Below are 22641 nucleotides of genomic sequence, written 5' to 3' on the forward strand. Positions count from 1 at the left end.
TCCTCAAGAAAACTTTCAACAGGATCAAGCTCTCCCCTTCTCTAAAAACCAAGTTAATAGAAATCGTGTGATCTATCTTTCTGCAGACATTGATATAAGAAATCTATCATGCAAAGTAGTCTTGACTTCCATCGTCTTTAAAAAATTTTGTCATTTAGAAAATCTATCTTATAATAAATTGGCACTTTTACTATTCCACATGGGACATCTGGTATCCAGACACATCATGGTAGAATTGCACCCAAGTATCAAACAAAAGGGGGATTCCTGGTGGCCCAGTTGGTAAAGAATCCGCCTGCAATAAAGGAAACCTGAGTTTGATTCATGGGTCAGGAATATATGCTGGAGAAGGGAATGGCAACCCACTCCAATAGTCTTGCCTGGAGAATTCCATGGACAAAGGAGCCTGGCAGACTACAGTCCATGAGGTTGCAGATAGTCAGACATGACTGAGCAACATTCACAACAAATAGAATCAAGCAAAAACAGTGTATTTGATCCTTTGACTATTCAAGCAATCTATAGACAAGTTTTAAAAATTGCCTTGTAGTCTTCTTTATATGGAAGAGTTTTAATACTTTGTATAATCTGTTGTATTTGTATTTTTAAAGAAAAATATGCAAACTGAGTAAGCAAATATAACTTATTCTCAGAAATAAAGCTTAATTTTTGAACATTTATATACAAATAATTTGTAATTTCTGAGACATTATTAATTTTTTAAATATGTGTGCAATGGAGATTCTTATAATAAATAGTAAATTTTCTTCTATTTGCCAAGGACAATGACCTAATAAGATAGTTAATCATCATTGGACTAAAAAAAAAAAAACAAATAACAGCTATGTATTTAGCAAGAGACTCTGACAACAGATAAAGGGATAGACCTGTGGCTGTTGCTGTGGGATCCTAAGTCCAGGTAAGAAAGAACCTTTGAAATTCTCAAACTTCATTGTTTCTCTTATTTGAGAAACTTCAACAAATATCAAGGATAAAAATTGTTTTGATGGACATGATAAATATTACACATTTTATGCTGTGTGTCTTCTACATGCTTATATTCTAAGTCCTTCAAACCTATCTTCTAGAGGTAGCTGAGCCTTAGGCTTATGTTTTTGAAAATAAAAGACAGAAAATCAGACATTGATGATTTAACAATAAAGTCTGAAGTCCCATTTCTATTACTCTCTATCCAAGTGGAACTTCAAGTCTGAAAATATGAACCTCTGATTATCTTCTCAAAACATGCCACAAGGCAATTATTATCACTGACTATACAGAATTATTAAACTTGCTCTTGATTTCTTTGATTCCAACTGGATAATGTGGGTTGAAGAGTTAGCTGGTAAACACTGAGAAATGGGATGTGTTTCAAAGCTACTTACCCACCTTGATGTTACTTGTTTCAACTCAAGTTTGATTCAAGGGGAGGAAATAGGTTTTCAAGTTAATTTTATCTCTGATTCAATGAGAAAAAATTCTGCTCAGCCCAGTTCCCGGCACAAACTATGGACTCAAAAATATCAGTTCCCTTCTCCAATTCAGGAAGATGGCTAGCCTGATAATTATAGTTAAAGTTATTTAATTAAAATTACTAAGTTATTTACAGACCTTTAAAAGATCTAAGAAGTTAGTGAGTGCTGTTTTCCCTTTTTCTCCCCCCTCAGTACCACCAGTACAGGTCAGGCTAAAATGTCATGGTGTTTAGAGTCAACTCTGAATTGATATTCCACTCTTTTAATTAATTTGTAGTGATTTATTACAATTTAATCTTTTTCCAGAAATAAGGTAAAAGTGCTTACTTTTCCAACTTTTTTATCTGGATATTTTCCCCAATATGTAGGAGAGAGGTGAGGACAAGGAGTCTGTCTGGGAAAGTAGTCGAGATACAAGGAAAAGGAATGATCTGTTTAACTAATTAAAATAAAGTGGAATTGCAGTTATGGTGATGTTAAGCATGACCATAGACTCTCTGAGAGGTACTGAGAGTACACTAAGCTCTTTTTAACAAGTCCAAACTCTACCTGCTTTTTGAGCCTGGTTCCAGAGGTATTTTCTCTATGAAACCTTTTTAGGCCATTCTAATAATTCATTACATTGTTTTTTCTGCTCATTTTGACTATCTACTATGTGGAAGGCAGTGTTTGACACTTTGTAAAGACATGAAGATGAATTAAGAGCTTCTCAGGTGGCTCAGAGGTAAAGAATCTGCCTGCCAGTGCAGGAGAGGCAAGAGATGTGGGTTTGATCCCCAGATTGGGAAGATTCCCCGGAGAAGAAATTGGCAACCCACTCCAGTATTCTTCACAGACAATTCCATGGACAGAGGAGCCTGGTGGGCTACAGTCTATAGGGTCGCGAAGGGTCAGACACGACTGAGTATGCAAAGATGAATTAAACATACATTTGTCTTCCTAGATTTTGTAATGTAGATATGCAGAAAATGTAAGAAAATTTTCTTTCTCTTTTAAAAAAATATTTATTTGGCTGTGCTGTGAACAGATTTTCTCTAGTTGTGGCAAGTAGGGACTACTCTTCCTAGCTCAGTAGTTGCTGCTCGAGGGCTCTAGAGCACAGGCTCAATAGTTGTGGTGTGAGCTTAATTCCTCTGTGGCACGTGGCATCTTCCTGAACCAGGATCAATCCCATGTCCTCTGCACTGGCAGGTGGATTCCTATCCACTGTACCATCAGGAAAGTCCCCACATTTTATTTCTAATAGATATTTTTAATAATTTATTGAATCTAATCTAGCATATGACTCTATTTTACCTTATTTGTTGACTCAAGTTTCCCTCTATAAACTTATCTTCCTAAATTATAATCTCACTAAAACTAGAAATTTGTGTGTGTGTGTGTGTGTGTGCGTGTATTTGTGCTTCCCCTTCATTTTGCGTTTCAGTGCTCAGTGAAACATGACCCCGAGTTCTGTTCATGGAGCCAAAGAATGAAATCTGCAAACTTGCAAACACTCACACAGGCAAAGTTTATTTTAAAGGATAGAGATACAAAGCTCACAGCATAGACACTGAGAGAGGGTGAAGAGCCCCCAGAAGGCAGGGATTACAGCAGTTTTGTATCTTTACTAGTATCAAACTGTATATCTTTGGTTGGCTCGTGACTTTAATATACATCGTTTTTGACCAATCAGTTTGAGTGTCGCAAAGTCCAGTTTGTCATTTTTATGGCTTTTTTGGATCGCACATTTCTCAGTTTCTCTAGACATTGTGATGCCATCCCTCAACCGTTTCTCAAGACCCCAGACCATTATTTAGTAACGAAAGGTATGTTTAAGAGCTAATGGTCTTCTTGGAGTTTTGGGGGGATCCCCCACTTGATAAATTGGACAGCAGGTAATGATTGTCTTATCCTTGGTCTGAATAGTTTTATGACCCTCCAGGCCAAGGAGGCATTCCTCTGAATGCCTGGTAATTGGAACAAAGAGTGAGATGCTTACTTGGGAAGAGGAAAAAAATGAAATTAAAAAAGAACCAAGGTCTCAGAGTCTTAGACTGTCTAGCAATTTCTGCCTCATCAAGACATAATAAATCCTACCTGAATATTTGTGGAATTATTGATTGATGGATGTTGACCGTGACGTTTTTCTAATTTCTGAATTGTTAATGTGAAATAAAACATACTTTTTCTCTTTCAAAAGGTGATCATTTTGAACTAAATATCAACAACAACTGAAAACATTCACATGATATATGCAATTCAATGATGGACCAAAATCATCATTCGGATAAGACAGCAGAGGCACAACCTTCTGAGAAAAAGAAAACTAGAAACTGCTGCAATGGATTCAAGGTGGAATGAGTTTTATATTTTCAAACCAAAATAAGTAAAGGGAGAATTTTTATTTCAAGAAAAGGCAGCCAGTCTTTTTAAAGAACATTATATTTCAAATTAGAGTTTTTGAAAGAAGCATACCTTACAATATAGAATGATACTTATCTTGGTATACATCAGTCTTTAAATCAGAAAAAATATTTATTTGGTGATATTTCTGGCTTAGAATTTATTAATGTTGAAAATTTAGAAAGATTTTGGTATCCTCTCTTCATTCCTGATGGAACAAAAGGTACTTATAAAAAATATGATTTGAATAAAAGTAGTCTTTGTATAACGGATAATATATTTTTTAAAAAATCTTATATGTGACCTATTGACAGAGAAGATTTATCAGTCTTGTGAATCACTTTGTGGTCTTGACCTATTTAATTAAAAAAATAGAAATTTTGCTCTATTAATTTAAATAATATAGTCTGATGGGAAAGAGATCTGTAATAACTAAAAGACCTGGCCCAAAAGCCTAGTTAATGACTTGAGATGGTCAGTTAATTTTTCTGTATGCAATGGATAAAAGTGATAATCCTGTATCTTGCTTTTGTCACAAAACAGTGAAACACTGAATGATATAGACTGTATTGGGATTTTCGCAGACAGGGAAAAGCAATCCTTGAGCACAGTAATAAGGAAACTAAGACAAAGGGAAATGGAGAAGTTTGCATGAAGTCATCTAGATTGTAAATGGAAAACTCTTGAATCAAAGCCATTTTTTAATTTATTTTTTATTGAAGGATAATTGCTTTACAGAATTTTGTTGTTTTCTGTCAAACCTCAACATGAATCAGCCATAGGTATACATATATCCCCTCCCTTCTGAACCTCCCTCCCATCTCCCTCCCCATCCCACCCCTCTAGGTTGATACAGAGTCCCTGTTTGAGTTTCCTGAGCCATACAGCAAATTCCCCTTGGCTATCTATTTTACATATGGTAATAAAGCCTTTAAACCCCCATAGGGCTTCCCAGGAGGTGCTAGTGGTAATACAGAACCTGCCTGCCAATGTAGGAGACAAAAGAGATGCGGGTTTGATCCCTGGGTCAGGAAGATCCCCTGGAGGAGAGCATGGCAACCCCCTCCAGTATTCCTGTCTGGAGAATCCCATGAGAGAGGAGCCTAATCATTATTTAAAATGTTTTCTTCAAAGTTATAGCTTTATCTAGTTGAATAAAGACCAGAGATTAAACTCAATTGCAATCATGTTATATAAGGTATTTTTTAACTTTGTCCAGGGAACATGAGGTCTATTTGTTTTTTAGAGATTACTGGTAAAGTCTATTCTGATGAAATATTTAAGTAATATTTAAGCCAAGAAGCAGTCACCAGGAGAAGCTACTGGCTAATGCATTTGGAACAACTGTATTGTCAAGGGGTAGTATGATGTGCTGGATTATTTTGCTTTTAAACATGGACAGTTATAGTGATTTCATTTGCACATGTATTCAAATGACAACAAACCACCTAAAGCAAATAAAGTTGCCTGTGTAGTCTCTTGCGGCATATTTGTAGAAAAGCTTCAAGTTAGCAAGTCATCAGTGTGTATAAAGCATGTTAATTGCAGTCCAATAATAAAGACCAGAGAAGCAATCACAAAAATAGTATATTGAGCCCTTACTGTTATGCAAGACACTACTCTAGTATTTTATTTTTTGTTTTTTATTGGTTACATTGGAGGTGTAATAATCCAACCAGTCCATCCTAAAGCAAATCAATCTGAATATTCATTGGGAGGACTGATGCTGAAGCTGAAACTCCAGTACTTTGGCCACCTGATGCGAAGAATTGACTCATTGGAAACGAGTTGATGGGAAAGATAGGGAAAGATGGGAAAGTTGGGAAAGATTGATGGTGGGAGAAGGGAAAGACAGAGGATGAGATGGTTGGATGGCATCACCAACTCAATGGACATGAATTTGAGTAAACTCCGGGAGTTGGTGACGGATAGGGAAGCCTGATGTGCTGCGGTCCTTGGGGTCACAAAGAGTCAGACACAACTGAGCGACTGAACTGAACTGAACACTGGCAGTGCCGGCTTTCTCTGGTTATGGCAGATGGAGCTTCTCAATGCGGTGGCTTCCCTTGTTGCAGAGGACGGCTCTAGGTGTATGGGCCTCAGTAGTTGTGCATGGGCCTAGTTGCTCCACGGCATGTGGAACATTCCCAGACCAGGGACTGAACCCGTGTGCCCTGCACTGGCAAGATTCTTCTCCACTGTACCACCAGGGAAGTTCTGTCCTAGTGTTTCAGTTCTCCGTGTCTGTGTGCTCAGGTGCTTCAGTTGTTATCTGACTCTGTGACCCTACAGACTGTAGGCTGCCAGGCTCCTCTGTCCACGGAACTCTCCAGTCAAGAATACTGGAGTGGGTCGCCACGCCCTCCTCCAGGGGATCTTCGCAACCCAGGGATGGAACCAGCATCTCCTGCATTGCAGGTGGATTTGTTATCATGCAGCCACCAAGGAAGCCTGTTTTAGTTTTACTAGTGGGTGTATTAATTATCACAATTCAGTCAGCCATGTGCTATTATATCCCTTTTCACATGGGAAAAAAAAATTCTTTTTTAAGAGGTTGAATGACGTTCTCTAGGTCCCTAAGCTGGTAAGTGCTGGATTCAAGGTCTGAACTCAGGCAGTCTGAAATCCCATGATCTCAATTGTACTCCATGTTGCTAAAGTATTTATGAGTTTCCATAATATTAGTACCCTCAAGATGTTCTGGTAAGCATGGATTTATAAATGGATTTTTAAATAATCTTTGTCATTCTATACTTCCAAATATTCCCCTTCATACCAAATAATTCAGCTTCAAGCAAACATATGTGCCCACACACATACAAATGCACATGTTGTTTCTGAGGTGTGTATATAGACTCAGCATGTAGAATGTGTAAAAGTGCAAATAGATAGCAAATAATCTTGAATAACAAACAACAGCATGGTTTGATTCTTTCTTACTCCTTTCCCTCAATTTTTGAGCAGAACCACGTAGGTTATAAAAACCCTGCCCGTACGCTGTTCATCTTTATACCTGTTTCTGTACTCCAGATTTCTTGTACTGCTGTGTTATAATGAAAATTCTTTAAAAGCTTAAAAGTAATGCATCATCTTCAAAGAAATATAAATAACAGGGCAAAAGTAAAAGTTGTCTCAGTCTACCTTCATTCCCATTCCTTTTCCAGAAATCATCAGGATAACTGTCCCATTTGTATCCACCAACAGAATCCCTATCCCACAGTCTTCCTCTGGCTCATTGCCTCTGTCCTATTGCTATTTCCCAAGATGCAAAGTGCACTTCTGACTTGGAGAAACTGGTACTTACTGTTTCTTCATCTGAAATGTTATACTCCATATCTTGCACTTTCATCTCACTCAAATCTCTGTTTAAACATTATCTCATCCCTGACCACCCCATATAAACAGTGGTATTATATACATATACATATATATATATATATATATATCTCTCATATATCACCCATATATACAGATAACATTTGCTATCCATAACTCTTCAACCAAACTGATTTTTTTTTCATAGCATTTTTCACCACTTGACACTGACATGCAAATGCACACATATGTATAGGTGTGTGTGCATATCTATGTCCTTAATGGAATAAAACGACACAAATTTATTACAGCTGTGTAATGATCATACAATTCTGAAGTCGAGAAGTCTAAAATAAGTCTCATTGGGCTAAACCCAAGGTGTTGATAGGGTTGTGTTCCTTCCTGTAGACTCTAGAGGAAAGTTAATTTCCTTGTCTTTTCCAGTTTCTAGAAACTTTAATAGCTTTCTTCTATATTCAAAGCTAGTGATGGTCAATCAAATATTTGTTACATTGCATCACATTGGTGTTGAATTTTCTACTCTCTCATCCATGCTTAAAGGATGCTTGGGATTACACTGAGTTAACAAAGAGAACATATGACAATCTCTTCAAGGTCATCTGGTTAGCAACCTTAACTCCATTTGCAAACTTAATATCCCCTTACCATGTTACCTAACATATTCATAGTTAGGCAGAGTAATGGCATGCAAAGAGGCCCAGGTCCTAATCTCCAACACCTGTAAATATATTTTTTTCCTAGAGGAAGTCATTTATCCTCTCTGTATCTAAGATTTTTCATCTGTGAAAGGGAAATAATAGCATCTGACTGACAGAATTACGCTAAGAAATAAATCCACTAATAGAAGTACAACAGTAGAACATCTGGTGTATAGTACTATTAGTAGCTAGAAGCTGAAACTCCAGTACTTTGGTCATGTCATGCGGAGAGTTGACTCATTGGAAAAGACCTTGATGCTGGGAGGGATTGGGGGCAGGAGGAGAAGGGGACGACAGAGGATGAGATGGCTGGATGGCATCACCGACTCAATGGGTATGAGTCTGAGTAAACTCCGGGACTTGGTGATGGACAGGGAGGCCCGGCGTGCTGCGATTCATGGGGTCACAAAGAGTCGGACATGACTGAGCGACTGAACTGAACTGAACTGAACCATTATTTTTATTGCTTCCCTGAGCTTTATTATTGGACAGCAATTAACATACTTTGTACACAAGGCCATCTTGCTAACTCAAAACTGCTCTCCAAACATGCTGCATGGGACATGCCGGCAATCGTACGTGCTTTGGCCAGGTTGCCATCACCTTGTCGTGTGTGTGGGAATGAAACCACGTCCCTCCAGCGCACTGAAATGTAAAGCTGGATGGCTGATTTGAGATCTTTCTTCATTTTATTTTTAGGCACTAATCACTATGAAATTCCTCCTTAGTACTGTATGTGTACATCCCATATGTTTTGGTATGTTGTGATTTCAGTTTTGCTTGTCTTGAGGTATTTTCTAAATTCTTTTTAGCATTCTTTGATCTACTGTTGTTCAAGAGGGTATTGTAAGTTTTCACATATTTGTGAATTCTCCAGTTTTTACCCTGCTATTGATTTCTAGTTTCATTCCATTGTGGATAGAAAAGATACTCGGGATGAGATCAATCTTCCTAGATTTGTTAAAATTTATCTTGTGGCAAAAATGCAAAGATATGTGTACACTTGAAAGTAATATGTATTTTGCTAGTGTTGGGTGGAATGTTTTGTGTATGTCTTTTAGGTCAATTTGGTCTAAATGTTGTTCAAGTTATCCATTTCTTTATTAATTCTATTTACTATTTAAAATGAGGTATTCAAATTTCTACTATTATTGTATTGCTGTTTATTTCTCCATTCAGTGTTTATATATTTAGGTACTCTGATGTTGGGGATAGAAAGATAGAGATATTTATTAAATCTTCCTGGTCAATTGACTCTTTTATTTTTAATATTAATGTCTTCTGTTGTCTCTTGTGACATTTTTACTTAAAATCTATTTTTTCTGAAGTAAATACAACCACTTTTGGCTACCTACTTCGTGGAATAGCTTTTCCTGTCACTTCACTTTCAGTCTTTGTGTGTCTTTAGTTCTAAAGTAAGAAAGTGAGAGTCTTATACATAGGGGATAGTTGAGTCTTGCTTCTTTTTAAATTTTAGTTTTTTAATTGAAGTGCAGTTGACTCACAATATTATATTAGTTTCAGGTATATAGCATAGAGACTCAGTATTTTGACAGACTATACTACACTAGAACTTATTACAAGATAACGGTTGTAAATCCCTGTGCTATATCTTATATCCTTGAAAGTGAAATTGTTAGTCACTCAGTCATGTCTGACTTTTTGCAATCCCCAATCCCATGGACCATAGCCCACCAGGCTCCTCTGTCCATGGAATTCTCCAGGAAAGAATACTGGAGTGGGTAGCCATTCCCATCTCCAGGGGATCTTCCCGACCCAGGGATTGAACCAGGTCTCCTAAATTACAGGCAGATTCTTTATCATCTGAGCCATCAGGGAAGACTTAATGCTTGTCTATTTTAGCAGTTTGTATCTCTTAATTTCATACACCTAATTGTGTCCTTCCTCTTTTCCCCTTCACCACTGGAAACCACTAGTTCTTTTTCTGTATCTGTGTCTCTTTCTGTTTTGCTATACAGAAAAAGCCTTTGTTTGTATTAATTTTTAGATTCCACATGTAAGTGATATCATACAGTATTTGTTTTTATCAAATCATATTTTCTAGGTCCATTCACATCGCTATAAATGGGAGATTTTCATTCTTCTTTATGGTTGAGTAATAGCCCTACTATAAACATTGGGGTGCATATATCATTTTAAATTAGTGTCTTTGATTTTTCCAGATATATACTCAGGAGTGGAATTGCTGGATCATATATTAGTTGTATTTTTAGTTTTTTGAGGAACCTCCATACTCTAAGTGTCTGCTCCAATTTACATTCCCATCAACAGTGTACAAGTGCTCTCTTTTCTCCACATCATCACCAACACTTATTATTTGTAGTTGTTTTGATGATAGCCATTCTGACAAGTGTGAGGTTATATCTTACACTTGTTGTTTTGATGTGCATTTATCTGTTATTGATGTTGAGTATCTGTTCATGTGTCTGTTGGCCATTTGTATGTCTTCTTTGGACAATGTTTATTCAGATCTTCTGCCAATTATTTAATTATTTTTTAAAAAATATTGAGTTGTATAGGCTATTTATGTATTTTGGGTATTAATACCTTGCCAGTCATATGATTTTCAAATCTTATAGACTATCTTTTCTTTTTATCCAGGGCTTCCTTTGATGTGCAAAGACTTTTAGATTTAATTTTATCTCCTTTGTTTATTTTTGCTTGAAATTTTTTAGCTTAAGAGACAGATCCAAAAAAATTATTGTTGCAATTTATATTAAACAGTGTTCTGCCTATGTTCTCTGCTAGATGTCTTATGGTTTCAGGTCTTACATTCAGCTTTTTATTCCATATTGAGTTGTGTGTGTGTGTATATATATATATATATATATATATATATATATATATATATATCCATATTGAGTTGTGTATATATATACATATATATATACATACACACATTTTTTAAATTTAGTTTTATTAGTTGGAGGCTAATTACTTTACAATATTGTAGTGGTTTTTGCCATACATTGACATGAATCAGCCATGGATTTACATGTGTTCCCCATTCTGATCCCCCCTCCCATCTCCCTCCCCATCCCATCCCTCTGGGTCTTCCCAGTGCACCAGCCCTAAGCACTTGTCTCCTGCATCCAGTCTGGGCTGGTGATCTGTTTCCTCCTTGATAGTATACTTGTTTCAATGCTATTCTGTCAGGACATCCCACCCTCACCTTCTCCCACAGAGTCTAAAAGTCTGTTCTGTACATCTGTGTCTCTTTTTCTGTTTTGCATATAGGGTTATCCGTTACCATCTTTTTAAATTCCATATATGTGCATTAGTACACTGTATTGGTCTTTATCTCTCTGACTTACTTCACTCTGTATATGGGCTCCAGTTTCATCCATCTCATTAGAACTGATTCAAATGAATTCTTTTTAATGGCTGAGTAATATTCCATTGCATACACACACATTTAGTGTGAGGAAATGTACTCATTTCATTGTCTTACATGTAACTGTTCATTTTTTTCCAACACCACTTGTTGAGAGATTTGTCTTTTTTCCATTGTATATTCTCATATCCTTTATTGTAGATTAATCGACCATAGATATGCGAGGTTTCTTCCTAGGCTCTATTCTGTTCTGTTGATGTGTGTATCTGTTTTTTGTGGTAGCACCAGGTTGTTTTGGTTACTGTATCTTTGTACCGTTGTCTAAAATCTGGTAGAGTGACACACCCAGCTTTGATCTTTTTTCCTCAGGACTGCTTTGGCAGATTGGGGCCTTTTGTGACTCCATATCTATAACAGTTATAAAGCTGATAACAACAAATTTGATAGCAGAAAAGCTCTACATATTAAATTCTCCCCTTTCTTATACTTTACATTATTATTGTCACAGTTTACATCTACATATACTATCTTTTAAAATATTTTTTATAATTTTTTAAAATATTGTTGTCATTAAATTTTCACACTAGAATCAAAACTGATTTGCCCACTACTATTATAGTAATGCAGTATTTTGTATTTGTTTCTATGTCTACCTCACTAACAAGTTTCGTGCTTTCTTCTGCTATCATGTTGCTGTCCAGTATTCTTTAATTTCAACTTGAAGAACTCCCTTTAGTGTTTCTTATAAGGGAAGTCTGGTGTTGATGATCTCCTTCAGCTTTGGTTTGTCTGGGAGAGTCTTTACCTCTCTTTCATCTGGAAGGTTTCTTTTGTTCAATATAGTATTCTTGGATGGTATGGTTTGTTTTGCTTTTTTCTGAGTTCTTTTAACATATCATTCCATTTCTCATGACTTATAAGGTTTATGCTGAAAAACTTGCTCTTAGTCTTCTGGGGTTCCTCTTTCTATGACAAGTTTCTCTTCTCTTGATTGTAAAAAGTTCTCTGTCTTTCATTTTATTTTAATTATACTGTGCCTTCAGTTCAGTTCAGTCACTCAGTCGTGTCCAACTCTTCGTGACCCCATGGACTGCAGCACACCAGGCTTCCCTCTCCATCCCCAAACCTCAAGCTTGCACAAACTCATGTCCATCAATTTGGTGATGCCATTCAACCATCTCATCCTCTGTCGTACCCCTCTCCTTCTGCCTTCAATCTTACCCAGAATCACGGTCTTTTCCAAGGTGTCAGTTCTTCACATCGGGTGGCCAAAGTATTGAAGTTTCAGCTTCAGCATCAGTTCTTCCAATGAATATTCAGGACTGGTTTCCTTTAGGATTGACTGGTTGGATCTCCTGGCAGTCTAAGGGACTCTCAAGAGTCTTCTCCAACACCACAGTTCAAAAGCATCAGTTCTTTGGTGCTCAGCTTTCTTTATAGTCCAACTCTCACATCCATACATGACTACTGGAAAAATCATAGCCTCGACTACACAGACCTTTGTCAGCTAAATAATGTCTCTGCTTTTTAATATGTTGTCTGTGTTGGTCATAGCTTTTCTTCCAAGGAGCAAGTGTCTTTTAATTTCATGGCTGCAGTCACCATCTGCAGTGGTTTTGGAGCCCAAGAAAGTAAAGTCTGTCATTGTTTCTATTGTTTCCGCATCTATTTGGAATGAAGTGATGGGACCAGATGCTGTGATCTCAGTTTTCTGGATTTTGAGTTTTAAGCCAACTTTTTCACTCTCCTCTTTCACTTTCATCAAGAGGCTCTTTAGTTCTTCTTCACTTTCTGCCATAAGGGTGGTGTCATCTGCATATCTGAGGTTATTGATATTTCTCCCGGCAATCTTGATTCCAGCTGGTGCTTAATCCAGCCTAGCATTTTGCATGATATACTCTTCATATAAGTTAAATAGTCAGGGTGACAATATACAGCCTTGATGTACTCCTTTCCCTATTTGGAACCAGTCTGTTGTTCCATGTCCAATTCTAACTGTTGCTTCCTGACCTGCATACAGGTTTCTCAGGAGGCAGGTATGGTGGTCTTGTATTCCCATCTCTTGAAGAATTTTCCACTGTTTGGTGTCATCCACACAAAGACTTTGGGGTAGTCAATAAAGCAGAAGTAAATGCTTTTCTGGAACTCTCTAGCTTTTTTGATGAACCAACAGATGTTGGTAATTTGATCTCTGGTTCCTCTGCCTTTTCTAAAACCAGCTTGAATATCTGGAAGTTCACAGTCTGGCTTGGAGAATTTTGAGCATTACTTTGATAGCGTGTGAGATGAGTGCAATTGTGTGGTAGTTTGAACATTCTTTGGCATTGACTTTTTTGAGAATGGAATGAAAACTGAGCTTTCCCAGTCCTGTGGCCACCACTGAGTTTTCCAAATTTGCTGGCATATTGAGTGCATCACTTTCACAGCATCATCTCTTAGGATTTGAAATAGCTCAATTGGAATCCTATCACTTCCACTAGCTTTGTTTGTAGTGATACTTCCTAAGACCCACTTGGTTTTGCATTCCAGGATGTCTGGCTCTAGATGAGTGATCACACCATTGTGGTTATATGGATCATGAAGATCTTTTTGGTATAGTTCTTCTGTGTATTCTTGCCACCTCTTCTTAATATCTTCTGCTTCTATTAGGTACATAAAATTTCTGTCCTTTATTGTGCCCATTTTTGCATGAAATGTTCCTTTGGTATCTCTAATTTTCTTGAAGAGATCTCTAGTCTTTCCCATTCTATTGTTTTCCTCTATTTCTTTGCATTGATCACTGAGGAAGGCTTTCTTATCTCTCCTTGCTCTTCTTTGGAACCCTGTATTCAAATGAGTATATCTTTCCTTTTCTCCTTTGCCTCTTGCTTCTCTTCTTTTCTCAGCTATTTGTAAGGCCTCCTCAGATAACCACTTTGCCTTTTTGCATTTTTTTTCCCTTGGGGATGGTCTTGATCACTGCCTCCTATACAATGTCACAAACCTCCATCCATAATTTTTCATACAGTGCCTTAGTGTGGCACATTACATAGATATTCTTAAATTATTTATTTATCATTTTTTCCTCCCAGCATTCATATGTATTTAAATAATTAAGGAAATAGCTTATGCCAAAAGAAGTTCAAATTTTCATAAAGCTTTTTACAATTGGTAGGCACTAAAACTAATCACATAGGCAACAACCAGTATATTACCAAAAGCTCTGGATTATGACAATGAATATATAGAATTTGGCAGAAATTAATCAAATCAAATGCACAGATAAAAAAGAAATTTAAAATGATAAAATCTGTTTAAAAAAAAAAGGAATTAGCCACAAGATAATTTTCCAAAGTGATATTTAAGGCAATACAATTGCCTGTAATTAGTACATAATGGAAAAAAGAAGAAATATATCAAATATCAAAAAAATTTTAAGTGATTTTCCCAATGTATTAAAATTACATAAAGCAAAATTCAATCAAAGAGATCAAAATCAAAGACATCAAACACATTAAAACACATCAAAATATTTTTTTAAAACATAAGGTTAATATTTAATAAAAATTAAATCTTTGGGCTGGGTATTAGATAGTGAAGTGAAAGTCACTCAGTTGTGCCTAACTCTTTGCGACCACATGGACTATACAGTCCATGGAATTCTCCAGGCCAGAATACTGGCCTTTCCCTTCTCCAGGGGATCTTCCCAATCCAGTCTCCCACATTGCAGGCAGATTCTTTACCAGCTGAGCCACAAGGGAAGCCCAAGAATACTGGAGGGGGTAGCTTATCCCTTCTCCAGCAGATCTTCCCAACCCAGAAATCAAACTTGGGTCTCCTGCATTGCAGGTGGATTCTTTACCAACTGAGCTATGAGGGAAGCCCAGGTATTAGATAAGCACTTTATAATATTTTTTCTTTTTAATATTTTTAACTCTATAATACAAATGATTCTAACTTGGTTATGATATGTGTTACAGAGGGTGGTAGGAAAGGCTTTGACATTTAACACTCTTCTTCCACTAGTGCAAAGAAAAATATATATATTTGCAGAGTGTGAATGGAGCAAAGCTTTAAAAACAAGTCATGTTAATAAAAAGAAAAAAGAGAATAAATCTATAATGACCTTGCAAATTACATACATTTGGTGCATTGACAAACTTTCACAAACACATCCATGAGCTCATGAACATAATTTCCTTTGAACCTTACAATGACCCTATAAAATAAATAACCTAACTATTTTGTATTATCTTTTAATTGATTAGGAAACTGAAGTTCAGTGAACTGTGTAATTTTTTTCATCTTTGTTGGGTTAGGAAATTAAAAACAAGACAACTGGATCTAGATCTGATTGCAAAATACATTCTTTTTTCTTGCATCACATGCATACCAGGTAATCCATGAATAATTTTCTACCTTTGCTAAGAGAAACAAAGTAGTGGGTAGGGGATATTAGAAGAAAGAAGAGGGGAATTATAAGATATAAAGTCCATATACGAAATAAAGTCAGGGTTAAAAAAAAAAAAGAGATACAGTATATCAAGAACTTAATTTTTCTGAAACATATCAATAAATTGTATTCCAATCTTGTTTGGAAGTAGCATATTTAATCAATAATACTTCAGGTCAGTTCAGTTCAGTCGCTCAGTTGCATCCAACTCTGTGACCCTATGGACTGCAGCACCCCAGGCTCTCCTGTCCATTACCAACTCCTGAAACTTGCTCAAACTCATGTCGATTGAGTCAGTGATGCCATCCAGTCATCTCATCTTCTGTCATCTGCTTCTCCTCCTGCCTTCAATCTTTCCCAGCCTCAGGGTCTTTTCTAGTGAGTCAGTTCTTCACATCAAGTGGCCAAAGTATTGGAGTTTCAGCCTCAGCATCTGTCCTTCCAGTGAATATTCAGGACTGATTTCCTTTAGGATTGACTGGTTTGATCTCCTTGAGGTCCAAGATTCATTTAAAAATTAGACTAAACCTTATGGAAACTAAGGTCTAATAATAATGCCATTCACAAAGCATTCTAGCTAGGAATTCTTCTCAGAAATTATACAATTTAAAGCTTAGAAGAAAACAATAAATTTGTCTCAATAATACAAATAGCACAGTGATTTGAGATTATGTGTGTACTCATTTGTTCAGTCGTGTCCGACTCTTCACAACCCTTGGACTGAAGCCCACCAGACTCCTTTGTCCATGGAATTCTCTAGGGAAGAATACTGGAGCGAGTTGCCATTTCTTCCTCCAAGGGAGTTTGCTGACCCAGGGATCAAACCTGCATCTCCTGTGTCTCCCACATTGCAGCCAGATTCTTTACCACTGAGCCATTGGGCAAGCCCAATTTTAGATTACAAATATTCTGAAAGCAAGACTAATTGGGTGACATTAAAATCATGGTAAAGTGAGAGTCTCCCTTTTTCCATCCCCTTAAATCTCCAACCAGTAGAACATCCACTGCCTAGCAAAGCTGACTCTGCACAACACACCAGGATGCCAGAGAATCCATGCATCTGTACATCCAAAGTTGAGTGGACTGGAATACATAGAAGAGGTGGAATGGGGGACAGGAGAGGCAGTTCCTATGATCCCAGACCCCCATTTATGGCTGCTGAGCCAATAGCCTCAGAGAATCTAATTGCCTCAGGGGAAGCAGTGCACATAGCTCCAGCCTCTCAGGCATAGCAATGTCCGAATCCATAGGAAATTGGGCAATAACGGCAACAGGGTCTGTGATGATTTCCTCTAGTCTGGGAGGTGCCTACAACTCTGAGCCACACCTCCCACCCACAATAGGTACACCCATGAATCTGATAACCCTGAACACAGCAGAGGCACTTGAAAACCCAGCTTCCAGTCTATGCTTTCCCTCTCTCTGTGGTCAAGAAGTCTTTGTGCTGAAGGAGATCCTGCCATTCCAGTGACCTACGTGGTGACACTGACAGCAGCAAGGCATCCACGATCTCAGAGTCACAAGGTGACAATTTTCTTAAAGTGACAGAGTATAGTGATCTAACTGATAGAGAATCCAAAATGTCATGAAGAAACTGAATGAGTTACAGGAAAACTCAGAAAGGCAATTCAATAAGCGCAGGAATAAAATGAATGAACAGAAGGGATACTTTACTAAAAAGGATCAAAATTCTTAACAAAAAAAGAGAGAGAGAGGGCAATTCTGGAACTGGAAAACTCAATAAACAAGACGAAGAATGCATTAGTAGGTGCTAAAAATAGAGCAGACAATATGAGAGAGAATTAGCAAGCTGAAAGGTGGAAATCTAGAAATGATATAGATAAAGGAGGAGAGATAATTAAGACATAAGAAAATGAGGAAATTCTTTGAGAAATACCTGACTCTTTTATGAAGGGAAATATTATCATAATGGGTATCCCAGAAGAAGAGAGGGAAAAGAGAACAGAGCTTACTTAAAGAAACAACAGCTGAGAACTCCCCAAATGTGGGGCAGAAATTGGAAATGCAACAAAGAATATTCATTCTCTATGAACCTAAGAGGATACCTAATTACTTCAACACAAAAAGATGTTCTCTAAGACACATTATATTAAAACTATCAAAAGTCAGTGACAAAAAGACTTTTAAAGGCAATTAGGAAGGAATAGAGGGTAACCTACAAAGGAAAGACGGTTTCCTAAATTATAGAAATTACAGGCCAGGAGAGAGTGGAATGACATTTTCAAAATGAAAAAAAACTGTCAGCCAAAAATATCTTAGCTAGCTAATGATAACGTCTAGAAAGTTGTCATTCAGATATGAAGGAGAAATTAAGAGTTTCCAAGACAAACTAGGGTGGAAGGACTTCATCAACACTAGACCTGCCTTATGAGAAACACTGAAACTCTTTTAACAGAAACAAAAAGTCTTTTACCAAAAACAAAAAGTCAAAGGTATATAAAACTGAGACTCACTGGAAAAGACCCTGATGCTGGGAGGGATTGGGGGCAGGAGGAGAAGGGGATGACAGAGCATGAGATGGCTGGATGGCATCACCAACTCGATGGGCATGAGTTTGGGTAAACTCTGGGAGTTGGTGATGGACAGGGAGGCCTGGCGTGCTGCGATTCATGGGGTTGCAAAGAGTCGGACACGACTGAGTGACTGGACTGAACTGAACTGAAGGTGATAAATAGAGTCTAAAAATTGCAACTACATATCAGAATAGAATTTTAAACACTTCATTATAGAATAAAGGTTAAAGAAAAAAGTAATACAAATGACTGTACCTCCTTAAATTGGTAACAAACTCACAACATAAAAAAGGATAATTTGAGATAGCAGAAACATAAAAGTTGAAAAGAATGGGACTGATATAGGCAAATGAAGATAAGGTGCTATCAGCCGAAAAAGGATTATTTCGTCTTTGAGATATTTTATACAAACCTCATGGTAACCATGAAACATAAATCTAGAGCAGAGACACAAAACATAAAAAAGAGGAAGCAGAAAAACCTGATTAAAAAAAAAAACCTACCAAACTAAAATGATTAACACAACCACAAAAAGAAAAAAATGGAGATATAGACAAATCAGAAAACAAAAGACAAAAAGACAGTACTAAGGCCTCATTTATCTATTATCACCCTAAAGGTAAATGAATTGAATTCACCAATGCAAAAAAACACAGGGTGGCTTTGTTGTCAATTGTTCAGTCACTCAATCATGTCCGACTCTTCGTGACCTCAAGGACTGTGGCATGCCAAGCTTTCCTGTCCTTCACCATCTCCTGGAGTTCACTCAAACTCATGTCCATTGAGTCAGTGATGCCAACTCATTCTCTGTCATTCGTTCTCCTCCTGCCTTCAATCTTTCCCAGCATCAGGGTCTTTTCTAATGAGTCCGCTCTTTGCATCAAGTGGCCAAAGTATTGGAACTTCCTCATCATTCCTTCCAATGAATATTCAGGACTGATCTCCTTTAGGATGAACTGGTTGGATCTTCTTGCAGTCCAAGGGACTCTCAAGAGTCTTTTCCAACACCACAGCTGAAAAGCATCAATTCTTCTGCATCCAGCCTTCATTATGGTCCAACTCTCACATCCATACATGACTACTGGAAAAACCATAGCTCTGAATAAATGGATCTTTGTCAGCAAAGTAATGTCTCTACTTTTTAATATGCTGACTAGGTTGGTCATAGCTTTTCTTCCAAGAAGCAAGCATCTTTTAATTTCATGGCTGCAGTCACCATCTGTAGTAATTTTGGAGCCCAAGAACATAGTCTGTCACTGTTTCCATTGTTTCCCCATCTATTTGCCATTAAGTGATGGGAACAGATGCCATGATTTTAGTTTTAAGCCAGCTTTTTCACTCTCCTCTTTCACCTTCATCAAGAGGCTCTTCAGTTTCTCTTCATTTTCTACCATAAAGGTGATGTCTTCTGCATATCTGAGGTTATTGATATTTCTCCTGGCAATCTTGATTCCAGATTGTGCTTCATCCAGCCCGACATTTTACCTAATGCATTTTGCATAAACGTTAAATAAGCAGGGTGACAACATACAGCCTTGAAGTACTCTTTTCCCTATTTGGAACCAGTCCATTGTTCCATGTCCAGTTCTAACTGTTGCTTCTTGACCTGCATACAGATTTCTCAGGAGGCAGATAAGGCAGTCTGGATGGATTTAAAAATAAAGCCCAACTATATGCTCCTTCCAGGAGACTCATCTCAGCTCTAAGGACAAATATGGGCTCAAAGTGAATGAATAAAAGATTATACTTCAAGCAAATAGCATATAGAAAAAGCAAGTGTAGCCATATATCTATCAGACAACATGAATTTCAAGGTAAATAAAATAACAAGGCACTAAGATAGGCATTATACAATGATAAAGGAGACATAATAGTGATGAATACATATGCAACAATAGGAGCAACAAAATATGTAAAGCAAATATAAAAAAACTTAATGAGAATTTGAGAGCAACACAATAATGAGACTTTAACACCCTGCTTACATCAATGGATTCATGATCCAGACAAAACACCAACAAAGAAACAGCAGTCTTAAATGATATATTAGGCCAGAGAATTTGACAGATTTGTTTAGAACATTCCATCAAAATGAAGCAGAATACACATTCTTATCAAGAGCACATGGAACAGTCTCAAGGATGAACCACATGTTGGGACACAAAACGCTAAATTTAAGAAGAATACAATCATATCAAACATTTTTTCCCAATTACAATAGCATGAAACTATAAATCAAAGCTGGATAAATCACAAATATTGGAGAGTAAACAATATGCTACTGAACAACTTCAATGAATACTTCAAAGGAAAAAAAAATCAGACAGATTAAAATAAAAATATAACATACTAAAATTTATGGGATGCAGCAAAAGCTGTATTAAGAGAGAAGTTTTTTAGCAATAGAGGTCTACTTTAACAAATTTTATATATATATAAAATCTCACATTTAAAGGAACTAGAAAATGAAGAACAAATGAAGCCCAAGGTCAGTAGAAGAAATGAAATAATAAATATCAGAGCTGAAATAAATGAATCAGACTAAAAAAGACAATAGAAGAGATCAATGAATCTAAATGCTTGTTTATGAAAGGATAAGCAAACTGACAAACCTTTAGCTCAACTCACTATGAAAAAAGGAGGGAAGACTGATAAACTCAGAACTGTAGAGGAGAAATAATAACAGATACCCCAGGAATAAAAAGAATTATTAGAGAATGTTATGAACAGCTATTTGTTAACAAATTGGACAATCTAGAAAGAAAATGGACAAATTCTTAGAATCATACAACCTTCCATGACTGAACTGTGGAGAAATATAAATTCTGAACAGACTGATCATTAGTGAAGAGATTAAAATAGTAATCAAGAAAGTCCCAAAAACAGATGCCCAGGAGCAGACAGCTTTAAAAAGCAACTCAAAATGGATCAGAATTAAATGTAAGAACTGAAATCATTAAACTGGAAGAAAAGATAGGCAATGCACTCTTTGGCATTGGTCTCAGCAATACTTTCCGGATATGTCTCCTCAGGCAAGGGAAGCAAAAGCAAAAATAAACAAACAAAAGATCTTCTGCACAGTAAAGGATACCATCAAAAAAAAAAAAAGAAAGAAAGAAAAGGCAATCTACTAAATGAGAGAAGATATTTGCAAATCCTATGTCAGATAAGGGGTTAATATCCAAAATATATCAAAAAAACTCACAGAGCTTAACAACAACAAAAAAAAAAACCAACCTCGTTAAAAAAAAAAATAGGCAGAGGAGCTGAAATACATTTTTCCAAAGAAGACATATGATGGCCTTTGAAAGGCCATACCTACATAGATACAGAAAGGTACACTGGAAGATGTTCAACATCATTAATGATTTGGGGAATGCAAATCAAAACTATGATGAGATATCACCTTATACCTGTCAGAATCTATATCATTAAGAAAAAAAAAAAAAAAAGCCAAGTGAGAGATAACAAGGATGTGATTTAGGATGATAAAGAGATGAAGGAAAAATGTGTGAGTATATCAGATCCAAGAACTGTTTTGCTTTTCATGTGTGAAATACTTGCATTTCAACTACAGTTCTGCTACATTTTTATCTGTACTCCTCTGGTTAAATAACTTTGCATCTCTAAACTTTATTATTCTTATTCTGAAGACAGAAATGCATGACAGGCAAGGCTTTTGTGAGCATTAGAAATAATACTTGTAGAATACCTGGAATACATCCTAGCAAATATTAGCTTCTAGATAATAACAAATTGTTTTCATGTCCTTCCTGCATTAATTGGAAAAAGAAATATCTAGTGAATGAGGATAAACTAAGTGTTCTGTAGGGTGTCAGATGCAAACCTTCATCTTTATCTCTGCTATCAAACATTTTTCAAAGGATATATTGACTGTTTATAGTTTCTGTTTAAGAAAATTTGCATGTATACTAATATCTGTGTCATAGGAAAGCACAGATTACAAAGAGAGTACACATACATCTATTCAGAAGATGTGGTATAAACTAGCATCTTTATTATGCATATTATTTTGGATAGTGCATTTTTCTCATTTTTATAGCTTCTTTTCAGTGTTTTTTTGTGTGTGTGAAATGTTCCGTTTCGTTTCCTTCGTTTTGAGATACTTTCCTCTACATCAGAGTGCCCAGTTAGAGTAGTTGCTTTAAAATTCTTGTCCAGCAATAGTAACATATGTGTTAGTTACTAAGATAATTTAAGGGTTGGACCTGGTTGATTGTTAATTTTCTTGAGAATTGGCTACATTTTCCTGGCTCTTCATGTGTTGGTAATTTTGGACATTGTTATATTCTTCCAAAGTTTGTTGATATTTTTTGTTTGTGTTACAAGGCAATTAAGTTTGTTGACCTGAAATTGCAATCTCTATCTCTTAGGCAATAGTTCAAATCTCAGTTCAATTACTTTA

General features: G+C 36.6%; 1 protein-coding gene across 2 annotated transcripts in view; it reads left to right on the top strand.

Annotated features, from left to right (window-relative positions):
* Positions 1 to 856: 856 nt before the first annotated feature.
* LOC122680691 (solute carrier organic anion transporter family member 1B3-like) overlaps positions 857 to 22641 on the top strand; it is a 61676-nt gene continuing 39891 nt past the window's right edge. Inside the window, exons 1-2 of one of the 2 annotated variants that reach the window (XM_043882322.1) lie at positions 857 to 919; positions 3658 to 3809. In XM_043882322.1, the coding sequence (XP_043738257.1) occupies positions 3720 to 3809 (90 nt within the window). In that variant the 5' untranslated portion in view covers positions 857 to 919; positions 3658 to 3719. Of the gene's footprint in view, positions 920 to 3141; positions 3284 to 3657; positions 3810 to 22641 lie in introns of those variants that run through there. The other variant, XM_043882321.1, reaches the window with a different exon arrangement.

The sequence above is a fragment of the Cervus elaphus genome, chromosome 22, assembly GCF_910594005.1.
Source record: "Cervus elaphus chromosome 22, mCerEla1.1, whole genome shotgun sequence".
NCBI classification, from domain to species: Eukaryota; Metazoa; Chordata; class Mammalia; order Artiodactyla; family Cervidae; genus Cervus; species Cervus elaphus.